Below are 22,841 nucleotides of genomic sequence, written 5' to 3'. Positions count from 1 at the left end.
CCCCTCCTCAGGCACAGGTATGCGAGAGAAGTTTTATTTACGAAAGATGTTTCAATGAAAATGTCTTAAAAGTCGAAAAAGACGATGCAAGTTTACGGCGGAAATTACTTAAAATATAACAAATTGCACAAAATATTAACACTGATCATACAATATTTCAAAGATTAACAGGCATGTGCTAAAGAAACTGTAGAGTCTAGAAATATCCCAAATATATCTAGTTTACAGATTGCTGTACAAAAAGCAGTTATAAATACTTCACATCTAGAAAAAATACACAGAACCTTTGAAATAGACTTTCCCTTACATATAAACAACCTTTGTAGAAAAAAACCAAAAACACCCAACACAGGCCAATCCCCCGGCTCCTAGATATGTTTGAACTGGTTAGCACCAACATCTTCTTTAAGCGTGTCACAAACAGGAGTTGAGTTTCGACTGTTTAAAAAAATTATTTTAGCATTTACAATTTAATTAAGACCAGACGGGAGACTACAAAGGGTAACACACCACGGTACATTCAGAAACCGATAGGAAATGAGTACGGGGGGGTGGGAGCAGAGAAGCTGCATCGCGGTCAGAAGTAGAGGGTGGTTTGAGCAGTTCTCATTCCTACGAGGCTCCTGTTTGTGTCAGCGGTGAATTAGTTTGACCCCGATCTTTCAAACAGTTATGCACATGATTGATGAAGTCAATACCAGCAGTATCGGGTCTTTTAATCTATTCATTTTCTCGACATGTCAAAAGTCAAAACCCTTTCGAAATTAGACGCCTGTTGTGAAGTCACAGTAACTGAAATGCACATTTCCCTAGACCACCTGTATGGAATTGTGCTAAGAAGAAAAAATAAAGTATGTTTTGTAACAGGGAGTTGAAGAAAGTTTGTTACAGACAATTTGGCAGGCTCAGGTTTATGGTAATGCAGTGTTTCTACATACAGTTTTAAGACTAGAACAATTATAAATCTTTTTTTAAAAATCTACTAACTTTTCTTGTTAATATTAACTTCAATTTCTTTTAAGTTAGTAATCTGCCATTACGGGAGCATAGCACCAATTTAGTATTTATTGCTGTCGTTTATCCCTACAAATATATTTTCGCAAGATATTTACAACTGTACAAATATTCACAAAAGTGCAAAATTAAGACTCTTTTCTGTGTAACCATTCATCGTGTTCCGTGTTGCATCTGATGCAGTGCGATGTCTGCCGTCCTGACTTTCTTATTGCTGCGCGGGGACAGTCGGAGCCCCCTGCCGTGAGGATGGCGATCCGGAGGGACAACTTTCATCCACCGTCTCTGCTCCCCACTTGCCTCCAGCTCCGTTACATGCCGCAGTCACGGCCCACTTGGAAGCGTCTCTATACATCGTTGGAGCCTTGGCTGGCGCAAGAGGAGAAGCTATCGTATAGAGAATCGCTCAAGGATTCTAAATTGTCCACGTCGTGCCTACTCGAGCTATTTAAGGAAGCTTCTTCGTTCTTTCCATTTTCTTCCTTTTGTCCTTCAACTGTGTTCAGACAGTTCTTCTCCTTTTCTAATAAAAGTACGTTATTGCTGTTAAATTTATTGAGAGACTCCAGGGAAATTTTAGATAATCTATTCTGGGAATCCTCTTTTGTTTCTTCAGTTTGCTTCAATTTCTGTAATAAGCAAGGGAAATATTAGAAACATATTTCTTACAAAAATAAAGTTATCCTACTGTACACCATTAATTTCTGTCTTTCCAAAGTTCACAGGGTTAACAGAAACAGATTGTTCGACGCTTAAATCTCCATTATAATTAAATAGAACATTAATGTCCATTTTAGGATAAATCATAACTTTAATGATTCTGCTGAGACAAATAGGACTGCATTTACAAAACAGTTAAGTGCTATTAATGACTTAAGTAGCAGATCCGGGGTATGCATGTGTTAAGCATCTCCAGCATCTTCACAGTAATTTATATCTTCTCCTTTAAGAATACTTTGGGGGGTATGTTTAAACAGGCATTTGTTTAAGTAGAGTTTGGAGTCTGCTAAAAAAATGGTGCACAGACACGTTCAGAGGAGAAAATAGCATTTTCCATAGATTACAGACGCAAATGAAACTTGCTAGAGAATAACCTCACGTTTTGCATGTGTAAGCCTATTGATTTCCACCGACCCAAACCCTCTCTAATAGACAAGAAAGCAACAAGACAGGAAATTATACTGAACTGGGCCAATCCCCACAGACCAGAATCAATCAGATATTGGCCAGGCCTACTCGGAGAAGTGCTGTAATTCTGCAGGAACACCGGACGGTGTATTAGCACATTATATTAAAAATGCACAGTAGGATTATACAGGAGTAATTTTATCCCTTTGTTAGCTACTGGTATTTTCAATCGGAGATCTGACCAAGGAAGAGTTAGGGAACTGTGTAGGGAGCAGTTCAATAAAAATGCCCCGCCGTTCATACACAGGGTGCTTCAAAATCCGTGTAACTAACTCCTCTTACCGATAATATTATCACAGGAATACGAGATAACATTCAACATTGTACATTCAGCATCCAACAGCCTCGCGGAGAGGTAAGATGCAAGAAAGTTGAGATACGCTGTCAGAGTGCAAGCCGTTCCTCAGTTTTGGTATTGCCATCAGATAGCGAAAGCTCAATCATTAAATTACTGTCAATCCAAGACATTAATATTTTGGTTTAGACACAAAATGAAATGGTATTTTAAGCACACTGAAAATAAAGCATGGCCAGATGTATGGATGATGTGGGTCATTACATACGCAGTTGTGAAGGGTCATAAGAATTTTTTGAAGAAATCAAGTTTCAAGTAAGTCAAGTGTTGTGCATGCTGTGCTGCTTATCCTTGGAAATCTTGAGCAAGAGGAAGACAAAATTGTTAAACAGTTTGATTGCTTGTTTTTATGGCTAGTTAGATAAAAATTGAAATGCCAGTCCAATGACTGTTTATGTTGTGATCCTGTCATATTTCATAAGCTGACAATGCCTGGATTGGGTTAGTATTTCTATCAAATGTTTCAAGCAAACTTCGGTAAAGGAACAGGAGATGCTAAAGTCTTGGAAAGTGAAAATTTGCTGTTTGGTTCATTAACTAATCTTCAGTCTAAAAGGTTTTAGGGGATGTTATGTTAGATTCTGATTTTAGATGACAGTTAAAACTAAGGTCTTCAATATCTGTAATTACAATGTTTTCCAAAATAGTCATATAACCCTTGGTGAGAGGAACAAACACAAATTTAGGACCCTTCAATAGAAGTTCTCCACAATTCCAGCTTAAAATGTTCTTCCCTTTGCCCTCATTTGAAATATTACACAATCCTACTGAAACAGTTGTTTCACTTCTCTGTAGGCCAGATGAGGAAATTCTCAGACATGGCATCAATAACATACGTAGTTGCACTTTCTGCTCTTCAGAGTACTAAACCTAAAATACTTTATTATATGACAGACTAAATGAATTTTCTTTGTGTATATTTTTCCCACTTCACCGCTTTTCTTTAGATAAATTGCATGTGGCTGCTTAGCACAGACTTGGGGCTGCAGGAACTCGATACTGGTCTTAGTAAGGTCTATGATAAAAATTTTATTGATTCAAATGGGGGCAATTTCAACTCCTGGGTAAGAGGAGCAGAGACACCTGGAGTATTTGCTGCACAGGGCAGTCCAGGTGAAGTATCAAAATGAGAGCAAATGGAACTAATTCAGTGGTATATTCTGCATATATGTAGTATCAATAATTTATTATCCCCTACAAGCACAACCTGGGCTACAATCCTACTTTAATCACACCCTAGTTCTTCATTTAATATAAGGCTATAAAATATATTTGAAAAACTGCAGGGAACAGAAGTATTCTCTACAAATTTTAAGTAAAATCATTGAATCAAATGAAAGTGAAGTGAAGCCTATCAGGGAAACCCACTGGCAAAAGATACAGAGTAGCGAACAGTACATCCAGGATACATCAAGAATTAAAGGAAAAAGTCATTCTACAAGTTGCTGTAGCAAAATTTATTACTAAAATAGAGACAGAATTCAGAAATAAGTTATGGATTTTTTTGGACATATTGTCCTTTTTAGATGTCTTAATGCTTTTTTCTTTAAAAAAAAAGGAAAGTAATTACTGCAATAGTATGCAAGTATGCAAAGGTAATGCTCATGTGATGTGGACTGTAATACTTTGCATTTTTTCATTTGCTGTAGGTGTAACCTATTTGGCTACAATATACTGTTTCAGACACAGCATTGTTCTAGGAGCTATGGCCACCTATTGCTAATTCTATAATCAGATAAGAATGTGGGGTCATCTGGATGGGACTTTTGGTAGGGAAAATTAATATGCTAGAACTCTACTCAGATATCAGATGTACAATATGTACCAATATGATGTTATCTCACGATTTCATTAGTACAGCTGTACTTATATCCATTCATTTTTCTGTTAAATTTTATATGACATAAAAATATTTTTGTAGTTAGAGAATTAAAATAGGATATTCTAGTCCTTGACACATCTTGAGCTCCATGAGCAAAAATAAAGAAAACTTTAAGCAGAGATACTAATGTAAGAATCTGCATGATCCACAAATCATTTTCTCCCACAATAACAAAATTAGGTACATTCCTAGAGTTGAAAAGTCACTGATAATTTATTTAAAATTGGTGTGCCAGAGCAAATGTCACCCCCAGTTCTTTAGGAATTTTTTTCTGTAGTTACTAGAGAGACAATTTGGAAAAATTACCAAAGGGTATTTATTTAGATTCATCCTTAATTAAAGTTTCTTATTTTTCATGGCAGTCACAACAGCTGCTAGATGAATCAAAAGGCAAAACCAAAGCAACTATTATTAGAATTTGTTTGATAAATTGCGTATGTGGTTAAGTAGTGTCTTTAGTTTTGTTCATGTCGATTTGTTACTGACCTCAGCAGAGTCACAGATATAACAAAGAACAAGGGTTAGCCCAAAGATGTTAGTATTGTGCATTTTAAAGCAATTAGTTCATTAAAGCATTTCAGAGTCACACTAATGTGAGCCAGCAGCTTTTCCTGCAGATAGGAACATTTGGCAGCAGATCAGACGCGTTTTGCATCCACAAGAACTGGGTGAGATTTGGTAACGGTGTAGAGAGCACCTCACCCCTAGGTCATGGGTTCCAGTCATATCTTTCCTATATTAGTAGCAACTTTCTGCATAATGAATATATGGTTTTATCACCTCAGGAAAAAAAAGGACTTGGTGATTTTGCTCAGTGTTGCTAGAAAAGCCAAGATGGGACCAACAGTATGTGCTTGCTCTGAGACACGATTCTTCTCAGAAATAATACTTAAAGCTATTTCAGCCTGGAGGTGTTGACTTCATTGCTGACTATTCTGCATCTGTTCTGTGAATAAATAAGATGTCTGCTGCATTCAGTGTGGTCAGTTAGATGTTTTCCTGAGTACGAACTTAAGGGGAAAGATAAAAAGATGTAGTCATGGGTTTTGGTCTAAGCAAAAAGAAAAAGAAAGGCTCAGCACTGAAAAGGACTGTGATTTTCACATTGCCTCTAAAAGCACTGGTCCATCACCCTAAGGCAGATCAATGGATAGCTTGTTTTACTTATACTAACTGTATTTTTGTATAGAAAATCTATATTGTTATAGCCTTAGGATATGAGGAACATTTGTTGTTCTACTCTGTGTAAGTGGAGAGCTTCCCATCAGTGGAGTTTCTTAGCTAGTCACTACCAGGTGCTTCATACCACCTGAGAGTAGTGACTAGTTGTCAGAAGAGGAGAAACTCTATCTGACATAATACAGACATTCATCACAAGTCACATCACTTTGAAATAAACTCATGAGTCATGAATCAGAATAATGTTTCCTTGTTGGCAACATCCTAAAGGGAATAACTAAAACCCATTAGTGATATAATAAAATTTGGCATGTCACTTCAAGCACAGCAAATTAGGAAAACAAAACTAGCCTGCAGTTACACTGATACATTATAAATAGGTGTTATTTCTACATTAACACATCAAATTAGATTATTTTTAAACTTTAAAAATGAGAGGTTAGATGTGGTTAGAATGCATTTTCAGTGCTGTGTGATCAAGGACCAGTCACAAGTGTAGTTGTGAATGGCACAAAGACTCTGCAGGTCTAAAAGGAAGGAGCAGGGAAGGATGGGCTCGTTCCTGGGTACAAAGGACCCACAGCTGGCTTGCAGAGAGGAATGCAATAGTAAGTCCATTTCTTCTGTATAGTAACATGCAGAAGCTCTGATTGCCTGGAGGTCAGGCTATGCTTATAAGGCACGGCAGCGCCCAATATTAGCAATGAACCATTCTGCAGGATAAATGTATTTTCCAGCTGTCTAAGTTTAGTTAACCAGCACTTTAAAGGGTTCAGAATCAGTTACACACAAGAATAAAATGAACTTTATTTATGTCTCTCATGCACTGGGCAATTTAGTTTTTAGATTAACACAAAAGCAAGAAGGGCATTGCTTCAAGTGAAGTATAACTGCAAAACACTATTGGGTAAAAACAACTAAATTGCTATGAGAATTAAATATAGATCAACAAAATCAATACTTAATTGTATAACTCAAGGTCTTGCATTTCAGATCTGATCTCTAATAGGAGATACAAAGTATGTTCCCTTTTTATTTTTTTAGTTATTATTTAAAACTTTATTGTGAAGGAACGATTTTCTAGATTTTTATCTTTTTAAAAAATTGTTAGTTACTTTGTCTGCATATGTTCAAGGTAAATTTGATCCCACAATGCCACTGTTTCTTATTTTAAATTCAGAGTTTTACCAATTTAGGTATCCTCTGGTCCTACAATTGCTTTGTATTTATGACACAATGGTTCTAAGTGAGATATGCAGTTACAGCATTACAAAGGTTGCTGATATATAACATAACCTGTTTAGTAGGACATTTTTAATATGTTCACAGCCTCTTGTAAGACAGGTGTATTGAGATACAGAGCAGTATTCTGATCAGAGATATGCTGGGGTAATCAGAAGTAACTTCCCACTGAATTCAGTGATGTTACACGACCAGTTTGCAGTAGAAAAGCGTAACATAAAAGGGTTGGTTTTGAGCTACCAGGTAGTAGCTTTCTATCAGCCGGCCAGGACAGAATGCAATGGCAGACGCTCTGTGGAATGTGAACAATCTCCAGATCTCATTTAATGTCAGGTGGACAGGTAACACTCTACAGTGAAAATGGTTGTACAGTCACATCCAGGAAACTACAAAGGTGAAAGCTGTAACTGCGTGACCTCTGCTGTATTACAGCTGAGCTAAAGATGTGATGTTTGAACTTCTTTCTCTTTAAAGCATAACCTTAAATAATAAGTTAAGCCTTGCTCTCACTTGTATATTGTCAGAAGCTTTCATCTATTTTCTTGGACTGACAGTAAAATAATTTTTGAAATAATGAATCACTTTTCTTTTTTCTACTTGAGCAGAAATCCCACAATTATTTTGCTGTACCAGACAATGACATTCTCAAAGACACACCATCAGATTTTCAAGATAAACAGTAAGTGCCAGTTTCTTTTCTTGGGAAAAAGTGCACCGATATGGAGTATTTTAAAGTTCATTAGTCCGTTCAGCAATTTATTGGAAAGCCATATATACATATACATATATCATCCACTTATGGCATTATGGGTAATATAACAATGGCAAGAGAACCAAAGCTTGCCTACCGTATTTAAGAGTATAACGATCTACAAATATATGTTAGTATCATAAGGACAGCATTTCTGATGATCCTGAATTGTAAATAAATTACCTTAGAGGAAATAAAGCTGATTAGCATGAACTGTGTATGATTCATAACTGCAAATCTGGACAAAACAGCTATTGCTTAATGAATGCTTAATGAATGACTGAGGAGTTGAGACTTACATTGTCTATAGCTTGAATTCTTGTGTGGTTTAGGAGATAAAAGATGGTTTAGTGAATTAAGCTTTATGCTTTCTAAAGTGTAATTTTCATAAAATGATGAGATGAATAGGTACATTCAGCATTCTAATGCCAAGAATATCATCCTCATAATTTACAAAGTATATAAATATTTTGTTGATATGACAAGACTGTTTGACCTGATTAGGTATATTCCAACCCTCTTTGAACTTTTGCAGAATTTAATAAACCAGGATTTTCAGGTCCCATTTTCCATATCAGCAAATCCAGCTTTCAACCTTCTGCTCAATTATGTACTGAATGCCACACATACGGTTGTTTTCTCATAGTGCCGCAGAATGGCCACTGGATGCATCGAGTATGCGTGGATGAAGTTTATTTAAAACAGAATGAGAAACTATAATTCTAAGTGCCAATACCTTGGAAAATGGTCACAATGCAGGTGCTCAGTCAAGTGTGTTGAGAGGAGTTATTAAAAAGAAAAGCAATTAAACACTGATACTTTCTCCAGAAGGTAAAGCAGGGCCTCACTCTATTCACATTGGTGGAATCACCAATTTTGCTTCTCACAGAGGGAATCTACCCACTAAAAGCAATGCTTACTGCAATCAGAGGCTCATCACAAGGCATTAAAGAAGAAATATCCATGGTGAGAAAGGAAGTTGATACTCAGTTTGTAGAACCTGATAGACTGAAAATGAGCAAGACACGCACAGGATACACTTTACTTTTCAGAGATCCTTTTAGCTTTCCTAGTAGAGGGAGTTAAATAACAAAATTGTTCTGATTTTACAGTAATGGTAAAAAACTCATAGTGAAAAAAATTCATACTGAAAGATAAGATTGCTGATGAAGTTATTGAACATGACTTAACCATTTGAAGTTCAGTACTATTCCTTGACAGAATTATGTTGAGGGTTATGTTGCCAGTGATAACCTACTGAATGGTACTGGAACTATGCAGTGCAAAGTCACTTCACTATTTCAGTCCTCATTAGACTGTGTTTAACCACACAGCATTTAAGTATACAGAGCTTTGTCCTACTGAATGAAAGTACTTGTCCTTGCCTTGATGAAAGTATGGCTGATTGTTTCAATAAAGAAGGGGGCTTATGAAAAAAGGGCTACAATTTTATCCTAGATTAGAGGCTAAGAGGATTTTTTTTTTTTTTAAATTGGGATACTTACTCAGAACTGACTCAAGAAGCAGAAAAAAGTATAGTTCAAGAAAGATTTTTAAATCTTATACAAAACGTGGTTCGTAAAAAGACAGACTCTATCCCACATTACACTGTAGCAAAAAATTCCTCTCAAAATCAGTAAATGCAGGATAGTACTCATACAACATATAATCTCACTGACATTTTCAGTAATCGGGGTCATTCTTCTCTATGGCTGAACTGTTCTCAGACTATGGTTCGTAAGTATTAGCTGTGTTCTTACCTGTCTTCATCTTCCACCTTTGGCTTTTTGAACAAGACTATTTATTTTGGTAATTACAAAGACACTTATCCTCTCACTCTCCAGTGATGTCTGAGTTTCTGGCCTGTAATGTCTGTATGTCAGTCACCCAGCATACCGATGGAAAACGGGATTGCACTTAAAGACTGCACTGCAAATGGTAATTGGTAGTGGGTCATGATTTTCCACACTAGTAATCCTCTCTTTTGAGTACTGGACTAAGTTTCACTTCAGGTTAGCCTGCGACTGTCCAAGGTACATCAGCTGACCTAAGGGCAAAAAGACAGAAGCAGCAGATAGAGAAGGAGCAATGTTATGTGGCAGCATCAAGAGCAAATCAGCAGTATGAAGAAACCATGTAGAAATAATTCTCCCAGCTATGAAAATTGGCATGCATGCACTGAGGGCTGCACTGGCTGCAGGGGAGTTCAAAGAGGATGAATCTCTGCTAGAAGATCAGCAGAGGAAAGAAAGGGAACGTCCCCTCTTATGAGTTTTAAAGATGACTCATAGAGGTCATTTAAACAAAGGAGTGAGCTCCACAGCAAATAGTTTTCTCATTTTTAGCCTTTCAGGAGGACAGCTGGGAAGAGACAAACAATCTTTCCAGACCCGTCAGCCCTCCTCTGTATGACTGCCCATTTGTTCACTGTGGAGGGAGCCTCCATGTTCGCATACATGGTGCACACACGTCAGAATGATACGTCTTCCAAGCTCTCACCGAGAAGAAATACAGAGGTGATAATTTTCACATTTGGAAGCAGGATTTTCTTTAAACAAATCTGAATTAGCATGCTTAAACCCCACCCCAACAAAATAGCTTACTTAGGAGCCTGAAGTTGTCATTTTCCTTTCCACTCCAGATTGTAATCAACTCTCTACATATCAGAGTTTTTTTTATCTCTAATGAATCTAACAAAAAAACATTGCCCTTTCTTTCTGCTTCTGTGAAAACTGGCCCCTGGAAGACACTAATGAAACCCACCAGGTGTACCCTCCTCTAAAGGCCATGGACACCACCTTCCTTAAGTGAGGGTTAAGGGATGCAGCTGGGCAATCATGCCACATGTTGCCCTGGTAAGTGCTCCAGGAGGCAGCAGAGGAAGAGGCTGTAGCCCAGGTTGCCTTCCCAGTAAACCTGATGCAGCCTGAGCTATGTGCATACTGTTTTCTGACCCTGTGCAATGAGACTACAAAAGTTCCTTTGTAATCAGAGAAAACTGGGACAGGATAGATGCAAATAATGATGCTGGTTACATGACTGCACTTGCCACCTCTTCAGCTGACATTATGATCTGCACAATTTTCAGTACTGATTCATGAAAACCATGAACTGCAGAATGAAAACCTATGTTTAAGTTAATCTGCCATCAAATCCTCCACAACAGTACAGTTATTTACATGGGCTTTCCAAATTTATGCAAACAATTTATCTTTGCTGTAGGGAAGAATATTTTGAGGGACAGAGGCACAACATGCACAAAAATCTGAGCAACAGTTTCAGATATAGGCTGCAGAACCAAATTAAAGTAGAAGGATAAATCCTCTCTTGCAATTTTTAGTTCATTTCAGTACAGCAAGTTGTATCAATAAAGAGCCCATAGTATAAGTCAGCCAGAAAATAAATGCTATGAAGGATGTTCCATTTTATGTCGTTTGAATTTGATTAGTGATTAGTCTTGGTGGTTAAACCACATGGGAACAGTAATCAAGGTTTCTCTACTGCGGTTCTGTAACAACTGGAAAACACTGTTGGCTCATGTCCTATACCACGATGGGATATTAACCTAAAATCTAATTAATCTATGAATGAATAACGGTTCTAGAAACATACTATATTACAATCAATTTTAAGTGAGTTCCTAACAGAAGATAAGATGAAGAAAAAGCTGTAAAATTACCAGAGGTTGATAAATTCTGTTTACTATGACTGATGATTTTTATGGATGATACTTTTACAATCCATCAAACTTTTGTCAGTTCAAGAATCATGCTGCCAAACGTATGCAGTAAATTAATTTTTAAATTTACATATTTATTAAAAATCTTATTGAAAACAGCAGGAAGTAAGCCTTGTTTGAATAATAAAATAACTTGTTATTCTACTGGAAAGAAAACAAAAAAAAAACAACAAACCTTCTATTAAGATGATTTTATGGTAAGGCAATAATTATAAACAGCTACATGAATTAGTTAACCAAACAATGTATTAAATAGCCAACCTCAAATTAATCAAGAATTAAAAAAACTGTTGGAAGATAATCAAGTAAAAAATGTAATCTAAAAGCTGAGAAATTCATGGCTGAGTTTCAGATGTGCTTGAGGACATGTTTGTTAACTCGGGCCCATTGGCAGGGGCTCCCTGTGGTTCCCTGTGAAAAGCATGGGGAGCTGCAGGTGTCTGTCTGCGTGTCTTCCCCACTCAAGGTGCTGAAGAGGAAAGGCGTGTTAGCAATCTTCTCCTGCACGTGGCCGCAGGAATGTGCCCAGTGTGATGTGCTGCTGGCTCAGGAAATCATTCTGTCACCTCAGCCTGTGTTTATTCTCACAGAACAGAAGTCCGCTGTAAGAAGGTGTTAGACCTGCACCCTGGGCACCTCCCAATAAAGGCTGAACAAGAACCATAGGGACATCTGCTGAACAAGGGAATAAACAGAGACAACAAAGGAGCAAAGTCCACGGCATGTGGTAGAACGTGGCATACCCATGAGGAGAGCAAGAACTACTTCCCCACCATTTCTACAGGGAAGGATGAAGAAGTGTGCCAAAATGGTGGAAATGTGAAGCACGGTGATATGATCTGAGGCAAGTAAGGCACCTCAGAGACCAGACGAGCAGAGTTCTTGGCCACGTCTGCTCGCAAGGCCTCATCTCAATGTTACCCATCAGTTACGTTACGAGGATTTTCTGTTTCACCTTTGATGTATTACTCCACTGCTGTGATTCCTGTGCTGTCTATTATCTCACAGACATGCTCCTGGTATCAAAAAAAACACTGGAGCCAGATCTCATTGTTCTCCTTGTTTTCTTCCCTGGTCTCACCTCCACAATTGCTGCATTTTTCTTTGACCACTACCATTGCTGGGGCCAGCCATACACACTCGTAAAATTCCTACTTTGTGTATACAAAATACATAAGCCATCCTGCCTGCATCTATCAGAAATGAGACTTGCAGTAACTGTAACAATTGTGCTTCCTCGTCCAGCCCTCTCACTTGTCTCATGGGAGACTAGGGGTCAAGGAACAGGCCAACTTATTTGATTTATGGATTATGGAGTACCTGGTGTGTGTTCACATACGACAGTATGCCTGGTACCTGAGAGCATCCATGTCATTTGGGGTGTCCACCACAGTTACCAGGAGAAAGTACTATGCCTGTGCTCGTGGTGACACCACTGAAAACAGAAACAGGCTAAGATTAGATTTAATATTTTAGCCAGAGGACTAAAATATATCTTGATGGAAAAAATATAGATTGTAACTAATCTCATGTTTACCAGACAACTCAAGGATACAGTCCTGGGCTGTGACTCAGTAGCCACATGGATTAATCTAAAAGGAAACGAAAGAGACAGGGCTACGTGCAGGGAATAGGGAATTTATGTCATAAATGCAGATTGTTGATTATATTCCTTTGCACAGCTCTAAAGGATGATCAAAAAGAAGCACTGTGACATAAGCAGAGTAAAGCTGGGCACCAAGATGACCACTGCTGGAGATGCCGATGGAAGTTCCTACAGCCAGGAGATTTATGAATTGTTCAACTTGCCTCCTCACAAAATTAAAGCAGTGATATAAATTTTGATTAATACACATATCATTTGGCTGTGATCCGAGGGGAATTTTAGTTAATGTATGGGTTTAAATTTGTTTGCTTCATCTTTTAGATACATCTGTTTCTGGTCATGAGAACCTCTGTCCTACTTTGTGGACTTTGTGGATAGCCAGGCATACAAAATGTCTCTCACTTGGATCTGGTAGGAGGCACCAGTGAGAAAACTTTCTGTGAGGGGCACAGCCTCGAAACAGAAGGGAGTCAAGGACAAGTGTGCTGGACAGACCTTTGCATCTCCACCTTTGCCTTTCCTGGGTACCAGCAAGGTTCAGGATCAAAAAGGCTGGTAAACATTTGTGCTGGGTCCACCTGGGCAATAAAAGTCCCCTCTTAGAATGTGAGGTGTGCTTTTGACAAGGCTTTGGAGGCTTTTTCAGAGCAAGGAAGTATAGTGAAAATATATATTGGGAATCCCAGTTCTGTGGGGTCTCACCCCCCTATTTGGCTGTGAGAAAACCTTTGCTGGGAATGATCAAAGAAGGAATTCAGTGTGAGGAACCAGGACAGGCTCCTCTTCCCACAGCGGACTACCTGCAGTGACAGAATAATGTAGTATTTTTTGTATTGATTTTGCTACAATTTGTGTATAAATAAAGAAATGTGTACACGAAGTGATAGCCAGTCACATTAATGTACTTGGACAAATGCTTTAGAAGACTATTTACCTTAGCAATACAGAACTGTTACTGCAGTATCAACACTGCAAACTGCTGTGAGATACTGGCAATACAGAACCAGTTCCTATGCCTAAAATACAGATTATAATATTGTTAATATAATAGGCCACTAGGAGGACTAAAATACAACCGGAATTCATGCAGACACGCTGTAGAGCTAACATGGACTCATTTTCTGAATGACCAAAGAGGATACAAACAGGAAACTTGGATAAAAATAGAGAACAAAGCAGTTCCTGCGCCCTATTAGCCAATGAATAATTTGAAAAGCATTGCTGAAGATGAGCAGGCATTTGGTATTTATTGTAATACAAAACCCCCCATCTTTAAAGTGCTGATTCCTTTGATATTTTAGATTATTCAGGATTCAAATATTTGTAAGAATGGAGTAATAATTTCCTCCATGTGTGGACATTGTTAAGAACCCTGTATGGACAGCAGGACTGCTCAAGGCAGTATAGTTCTGCTCATGCAAAACTCTTTGCAGGATCAGGGTGTGAATTTGCTTCTGACATCCTGAAAATTCCTCAGCAGAGGGGTGATGTGTTTGCAGTTAGCCCTTGTAATGCAAGATCCCATCTTGAGTAAGAATGCTTGATAAGAATATAAAGTGATAATGATTATTTGCTTAGCACTGCTACGGGGCCTTCAAAGCCCTCAAAGCAGCCTGCTAACAGTACTGGATTAAATTCTAAATGCAGCTGGAAGGTATTATTTATATTCTTTATTTAAAAATGGGAAACTTAATAGCAAGAGAGGTTTAGCAATTTGGACAGTCATCCAGAGCACCATCCTGATCTTCACAGTCCTGCACTCTTAACTGCTAAGATTTTTGTCACTATTTGAATATCTATTTTTGTCTTTGCAGGCAGAAAATTCTCTGCGGAAAGAGAGAGGCCTGTATCGTTCTCCTCACTAGAGAGCATCTGAAATGCTCTTCAACATACAGGACCTGGCATTTTATCCAGTGTATGTGGTAGTTAATCAAATGTTTTGCACTGACTTCAGTAGACTTTGGATCAGACTCTTGATGCATTAGAGAGATAAATTATTTAACTTGCTGAGTTCCCCTAGAAACAAAATATTGAGCTGCAAACAAAGCTAACAAACACCAAATGGGACACCATCTGCTGCAATGAACAGAACATGACCAGTTTCCTCCATGCTTGAGATTCTTCCAAAATACAATCTGAAATAGGTTTGTTAAACTCCCAACTGTCTCACAAAATTGGCTTAGCACAGGTTAGCAAATGCTAATGCCACCAGCAACAGCAAGCCAGACTCTGATATATCAATTCAAGTTGTCTGTGATTTTATTTCTATTGGACTGCCCTGCATAAAAGCGCAGGGGTTTTCTCTTATCCAGAGCCCATCGAGCCTATGGAGATGCTTCTGTTTGTGCCGCGTGTCCTAGGGCCTATGGACACTGAGTAGTTTCTGCCACTAGGTAAATATGAATGGTAATTATCTACATCTATGTCTATTATTTAAGCAATCATAAATCTGTATTCTTCTATCCTTTGACATCCAGACTCTATGCCTTACAACATCCTGGAGGAACAGGATATGGAGGCAAAAGAAGCTCTATCTCCCACAGGAGTGGCAGGAGATACCTGAAATCCCAAGTCCCTACTTGGTATCGAAGTTTTCGGCTGTGGTGGAGAACGTGTGGCTTCCCAAACACTTTCATAGGGACAGAAGGACACTCCTGTGAGTGCATGTGACACTAGTGAGTGCCATCAACATTAGCACTATTCCCACTTAGAAAACATACTAATTGAGCAACCAAATTGAGCAACTAGTTTTTATGTAACGTGAGGAAAACCCCCACGAGTATTCGCCTTGTAGAACAAGAAGATAAATGTCTTCATACCTAAATTTCCTACATAGCCAGACACTTCATCTTCTAGTATCACCACTACAAGTGACGAAACTACCATGAGCAAACAGAACCTCCAAAGACTATTCAGTCTTCAGCAGTTAACCAGAAGGGCTACAGGTCTCCACACTATGCAGCTCTTTTAGATGCTGACTGTTCTTTGCCTTGCTCTACTGCCTCTGTTTTCATCACTGTGCTACTAATGATGTCATAATACAGATTCCATGTTTTTACAATGGATTTTATTTATAGAAATGCTTTATTATAAATGTTGAACTCTAACTCTCTGGTGCCGTGGCTTGTTATAGTGGTTCTCAGAAACATGATAAGAAAGGAAGGTGTTCCAATAATAGTAATAATAAAAATATTCCGTAGAATGATACAGATCAAAGTTTTAGCATTTTCCTCATACTCTAATGTTATGGAAAATGCGATAAAGAAATGGGTTTAAAAAACCAAAGAGTTTCATTATGATATGATCTTCACTGTACATTGTAGGACCAGATTAAAAAATACACAGTATTTGGCCTTCCTTTTGACTCAGGTGAAAATGTCTGCTGAGGTTCCATGACATTGCTCACAGAAACAATGTACAGAAGTAGGGTGCTACAGATCCAAATTCTGACAGATAGATGGAGAATATCTAAACCAATTTTCGAGCACCTATATAAACACCATGATTTTCACAGGGTCCAAGTACGTGCATCTGTCAGAGAAATCATCAAAAGTTGCATATTTCCAGCACCTTTGAAAACTGGGCAGCTGAAGTGTCTAAATATGAATTTAGGCATAACCATTAGGAAATGAAGCTTCAAAAAAATGGCCTATGTTTTTACCAATTAGGGGCCACAAAAAAGACTCTCCAGTTAGGCTATGCAGGGCAAAATAATTCTTGTAACAGCGATCAGGAAGTCTTGCTGGCTGCTTTGCTACTTCTGTTCCTCGGTTTCAGGCATTGCCTGAAAAGCTCTTAAATTTCAAATCTGCTTTGCATCTTAGTACATGTGTTACCAACGGGTTTCCCAATCTGGTAACTTTTCTCTGGATACAGTGTCTTGGTGAAGTTTAGACACTCCTATTATAAGAAATATCATAGATTATTACTGCATGATTAACATTTTAATTTTATATTGCTCAGCAATATAATTTATTCATATTTAATTTCTTCATTCCCACGCACTTCTGCTTTACTCTTCATCCACCCAAATCTATCTGAGGTCTTGTTTTACAGTATGCTTTATGGAGCATTCAATAGCCCATGGGATATACGCATATGTAATAGGATGTCAGAAAAATCACTTTTAAATGTTTGACTGGCAATTATTCAAATAATTTTTCAAATAATCACTTGGGTTTTATTTGCTGAGCATAACACTAGAGTAGTTAAGGGAAGTTCTTAAGGCTACAGCTTTTTATAGTATGTAAAAGTTTTAGTGACCTCTATTAATGATCAGGTAAAGAATGGAGTAATCCAGAAAAAAGCAGCAGTTATGGAAGTGGAGCTCTCAGGATGTGTCTCACCGATTGATGGATTGATGGGCAGTTCAGGCTGTGAGGACTCTGACATGTGCTATGAAAACTTGTATCACTCTTCTTAGCCTTTGTGAAGGATAATTAGACATTTAAATTACATATCTATATCTTACAAACTTCCCAGACTTCCCTGTGTCACCTACTGCCAATAAAGCTGCTAAAACCCATGTTTGTTATTCCTACCAAATACAAATATCACTTTCCATTAAAATAATATAGATGCTGCAGAAGGCCTGGAATTCATGTACCAGGGCCAAAAAATACATTAAGAAATAAAATATTTCCCTTTGGGACTTGCTATAGAGTGTTTAATTTTGCAAAAAATATTTAACCAATATTTTTCTTAAGGATTTAGACAATCTGCACAAAATCCAGTATAACTTCTCATTTAAATAAAAGGCGAGTCACTTTTGAGAGATGACAACAGCTTGTGGAACAAACTATAAACACCTGCAAATTATTTCAATATGATTTTTCCTGATATTTGACATAAAATTTGCCTTCTTTTCAAAGAATACATTAATTAGGATATAATTGTCTGTGTACATATGCAAAGAAAAAGCACCCTCTTAAAAAAAAATAGTTTGCTAGTATATTTTCAGTATACTGCCATAGTTCCTGCTACCATCAGCTGTGTAGCTTACTCCTCATATTCTGCTCAGAACAGAACTCTCATGCTAAAAGATCAGTCATTTCCTACCCTTCCCTGCATGATGTTTGAGTGCTTTATGCAAAACATATCACTGTTACAGATGGGGAAGGCAAGTTTCAGCTGGAAAAACAATTCACAAAAATATTACAGCATTATTCATCTCATTTAACTCTGCTAATCAGATGCTCCTCTCGGAGTCAAAATATTTTCCAGCTTCAGAAAACAAACAGCTCACTGAATACCTCTCTGCCCTACTGCTCTTATCTTGATTGAGTCAATCCAATGTTTATTGTATCCAATTTATTTTTTAGCTTTTTCTTTTACTGCTAATAATAAATTTCTACCATTACAACAATTACACTATCTCACAAGCTTACTAATATTTATCATTTGTTGCTGTTAATGTGCCCTGAATTCCATTTTGGCCTACTGTATTATTATAATATTCCAATTCAACACAGAGAGAAATGAAACCTAAAGCTTTATTTCCAAAGATGGAGGACCGAAGAGTTTCTGGTTACAAATGGCAGAAACATTAGTGCACTTTGGGCCGTGCTGCAAATCACAGCAGCTCCATCTGTCAAACCTTTGAAAAACAGCTCAGAACATTTTCCACTCAGGGAAATCACTAGCAAATGATACTTTTATTCAATATGTACTTTTGGTTCTTATTAGACTAAAGGATCTACCTACTTACTCCTAAGAGCCACAGCGTCTATTAAATCCTTATGAACTCTTCAGTTATATAGGCAAATTGACATTATAGTGCTCAGGGTGTATCTGCAAGGCACAGTGCAGCGTGCTGCAAAGGTACTGGTGAGCAAGCTGGGTGCGCTGGGACCAAATGTGGTGGCGTCTTATCAACACCCTGCTTATTTCAGCTACTCAGCCCTGCTGAGAAATGGCCTGGAGTAACCAGGCCATAAGGAGCTGTGCTAACACTGTGCCCAAGCAGGCTCACTGTAAATTATCTCTGTACAGCTCTGCGTTGCTCTGGGCATTCGTACACGAGCAGTTTTGGACCGTTTCTCTGGGGACTCCGGCAAATGAGCTGCAGGACTTTTTGTGACATCTGGGCCAGTGTGTAATGTGGTTACGCAGCTCCTACATGCTGAAAAGACAAGGTTCTCTCTGTAATTTGAAATTACTTGCTGAGATGGTGGGATATGGGGTTTCTGCTCCAGTGATCAAGTCTTTCCACTCAAAAAAGGGCAAAGTTCTTCCCTCCTCACAGTGCCAAAGGGCGTATATTCTGTGAGCACAACACTCCAGCTGTGGCCACAGGACAGCTCAGTGTGTTGCCTTAAATCAGACAAGCCCACACATCTGTATCTGGCACTCGACAAACCTCATAGGCACATTTCACTCCGTGCTGTGAGTTATTTGGGGATTTAGAGTTACATGACACTGTGCCATAGGCACTAGAACTGCACCTAAATGCCAATGATGCTTCAAGTCCTTAACTTTCCTCCTGTAGCTACAGCTTTTCACTTCCTCCGCGTCTTCTCTCAGACTCACATCCAAACTATTCTCCTGCTAGCCTTGCACACCATGTGTTTTAAATGCCACGCAGCCTGCTGTACTATGCCAAAGACTTTCTGTCCCTCACCAATATCCAAATACTCTTTTAAAAAATGCTGTGCTGAAAGATATTTGAGTTAAAATGTCGCCACCTACCCATCCCCATAAATACCCTAACCAAACATTAAATAGAGAACGTTTACACCAGCTGGAGGGCGTTAGAATGGGACTTGGTGGCACAGTACTAAAACTAGTGAGTCCATTAGTGCTAGAAGCAGAACTGTATCAGCAGATAACAGCTTCCAGCTTTTTTAGGGTATGCTTTTCCTAAAAATATCCCTTGCATACCATTAAAAAAGTTATTTTCTCTGGCGGACTCTGCCTTCCAAATGTCATTTTGCCTTGCCAAAGCCTTTTAAAAACTTGAAAAAGTTATGGAGAATGTTATCATCCTCCTTGCTGAGCCACACTCCATTGCATGACTTTTTCCTAAAACTCTCAGCAGTGTAAGAAGCCTCAGTTGTTTCACCTAGAAGGCACACGGAGAGAAATGAGTCTCTGTATAACTGCAGCTTTTTATTGTTGCCAAGCTAGTTCCTCAGGCTAACTGTAAGAATGTTCTTCCACACTACACAACATTTCTTTTAAGTGATACACGTCAAGTGAGACTTTGGTCCCAGGAGACTGCCTAGCGGTCTTCAAATTGCTTGTTTTGCTGTCTCTTCACTTTACTTTTTTGGAGGCAACTTTGATGGCAAGATACTAGAAACAATAAGACTTGATTAGGAATATAAGGCTCGGTAGCAGATCTCGGAATGCGAACCTGCCCTATGGAGGGGAAAAAACATGCAGAGACGTGGGATTTGTTGACGTTCGGAGACATTGTAGCCTATTTCTAATTTCATGTTTCCCCACATGAGTTGAATCAGACTTGAGGCTAGGAAAAATATTTTTAATTCTGTACTACTCCCATGGGTGGTATGGTAAAATCTGTTTTCTTATCAGATCATGCTCCTGTGGTTTTTGTCACTTACGTTGTCAAATACTCCTATAAAATTCCCCTGACAACAGATCTTAAATCAACTTGGGTAATTACTCGGAGAGTCTTTGCTTTGACGGAACAAGTATTGCATCATTCATCTGAGAATCAAAACCCTTCGATTCAATAGAAAGGAAGTCTCGCAGCCCCAAGCCTGTCAGTGGGTAAATTCTATTCAGACAATTTTGGCAAATGGAAACGTGTAGCTTAAAGACCTCCATACATACCATGTTGAGGGAGAGTGGCGAGGCTGTGGTGCAGAGAGTGGCTATTTCAGTAGCGCAGTCCATGCCCAGTGAGGCCTTGTGCGAGTGCTCTCAGTGGCCTCCTGGTGGTGATGGCAGACAGATGTGACCCTTCCTGGCAGCACCAGCTCCAGAGGCAGAGGTCCGGGGCAGCTCTGAGCAAGCATGCACAAGGCAAGTGAGCGCAGGGGCACCCAAGCTCCACCTGGGCCACTTCAGGGCTGCCATGACTGGACGGCACTCCAACCTGAGTGGGTACCTCTGCATGGCTTTACACCACCGTGAGACTTCTGGCTTGGTCCTTGCCCATTTGAGCACAGTGCTCAGTACGTGCTCCTTTTCTGTGGGTGAGGTAGTTCACTCTGCTTTCAAAACAGAGGTGAGGCCTACATGGACATACAAGTCTGCTGGGTAGTTTACTTTCCCTTTGTAACACTGCCCTTTTTAAAACTGCTGCTGGATATTCTACATGCACCCTGTGCTAACATGATCTGAGTTTTGAAGATCTAATACAAAAAGATAAATACAGAAAATGTTATTTTCAGTTTCTGTGGCAGGGAGGATGAAAGGATAGCTGATCCTGACTGAATTAGAACCTCTGGTTCTAGGCTGGCATCACCTAATGTTTACATTAATAAACCATCTCCCCAAACATATGCAATGATTTTATATACTGATTCCTTACATAAAAGAAAAGCATTGATCTTGAAACACAAAAGCCAGGTGAATGAGTCTGCAGACTTATTCCCTATCTTCAAATTGTAATATGGTAGTATCTTCCTTAACATCTTAGTTTCATCAGAGCTAGGAAAGGAAATACAACTGATTCCTTCCTCATAAGCTTCTGCTGTCTTAAACCTGTCAAGGAAAATAGCAAAGAGGAGGTGAGGTTCCTGTGCTTGATACACAGTAACTGAATTATACAATCAGTACACAGAAATCCATAACCAACTAATTCCTGGATTCAATCCAGACCATCTAGATACTTTCTCTCATTGACAAGGGACCCCTCGTATCTTCTATTACTTTCTAGTATAATAGCTTGTAAGAGTTGCTTCAAATTCTATATTTGCAATAACACACACATTGTACAAAATAAGCTGAGACCTAGGTCATCTAGAGCATTTGCTGTTCTCTTTCTGTTTGTGACATGAGACAGGTATTGCTGTCCCCAATTTACAGACAGTGAAACTGAGATCCTGAGACCAAGCAACTAGCCAAATAGCACCCAGTGCTGCCCCAGCCGCTGGAACTCTTGTTATTATGAAAGTATAAGAAAGGTAATTATTTAGTGCTCACCTGAGGGTGCACTGAGACACAGTTTTATTCTCTAAAACACAAATGGTAGCTACAATAGCTGCTTTTTACTAGTTCCCCGCAGAGGAAAGCTTGGAGTGATATTCATCTTGCTAACTTTGGGTTGAAAGTTTAGTACTCGGTATAAGCTAGCTGTGCAGGCTCCCGTTCCCTGGTCAATGCAAGGAAGCAAGTAGTTCCATAGGTCAATACCTCCTCCCCACTTTAAACTCTTAGGATGCAGCTCTTTCCAACTGCTAATTGGACCCAAATCATTATCTTAGGCTTTTTCACATGTGATAAGCAGAATCTCTCCCTAAGCATATCTGATAATGTGAAAAAAATTAGTTCTCTGTGAAAGCAGAGTGCACACGGTCTCCCTGGAACTACTTCAGACATTTAAATATGGAGAGTCTCTTTCAAGAGGAGCTCCATTTAAGAGCCTAAGAGCTTCTCTCTTTCAGAGAGAATAAGGCGCCTTCAGAACGTGACTCAGAGAACCCAAACCAGGCACATAAACCTTGCTGGCGCGTTCTCCAAGAGCTGCCTAAACAGGCGAACAGTGCAAAGTGCCCAGCATGCTGCCAATTCATACCCTAACTCAAGACTTACTGATCTCTGCAGGAGACTAGACGCAAGCAGAAGGAGCTCGTGCCTGCCTTTGTTTTCCCCTCACTTTTGTTTAGTGTAGCCTGCAGAAGTGTCTAGGCTGCTTTAACTATTGCTGTAATTCAGGAATGCTGGAACATCCTCTATAGTATCAGCTTAACGCTC

The 22,841-nt window shown here is 38.9% G+C and overlaps 1 protein-coding gene across 1 annotated transcript in view; it reads right to left on the bottom strand.

Moving 5' to 3' along the window:
• Positions 1 to 28: 28 nt before the first annotated feature.
• The window catches only part of NCKAP5 (NCK associated protein 5), a 371,629-nt gene continuing 348,816 nt past the window's right edge, over positions 29 to 22,841 (bottom strand). The window contains exon 19 of the mRNA XM_063340758.1: positions 29 to 1,643. Within this exon, the coding sequence (XP_063196828.1) occupies positions 1,362 to 1,643 (282 nt within the window). The 3' untranslated portion in view covers positions 29 to 1,361. The remainder of the gene's footprint in view (positions 1,644 to 22,841) is intronic.

This window comes from Chroicocephalus ridibundus, chromosome 7 (assembly GCF_963924245.1).
Source record: "Chroicocephalus ridibundus chromosome 7, bChrRid1.1, whole genome shotgun sequence".
NCBI classification, from domain to species: domain Eukaryota; kingdom Metazoa; phylum Chordata; class Aves; order Charadriiformes; family Laridae; genus Chroicocephalus; species Chroicocephalus ridibundus.
Note: the sequence above shows the minus strand (reverse complement) of the source record. Positions and strands in the feature narration are given on the sequence as shown.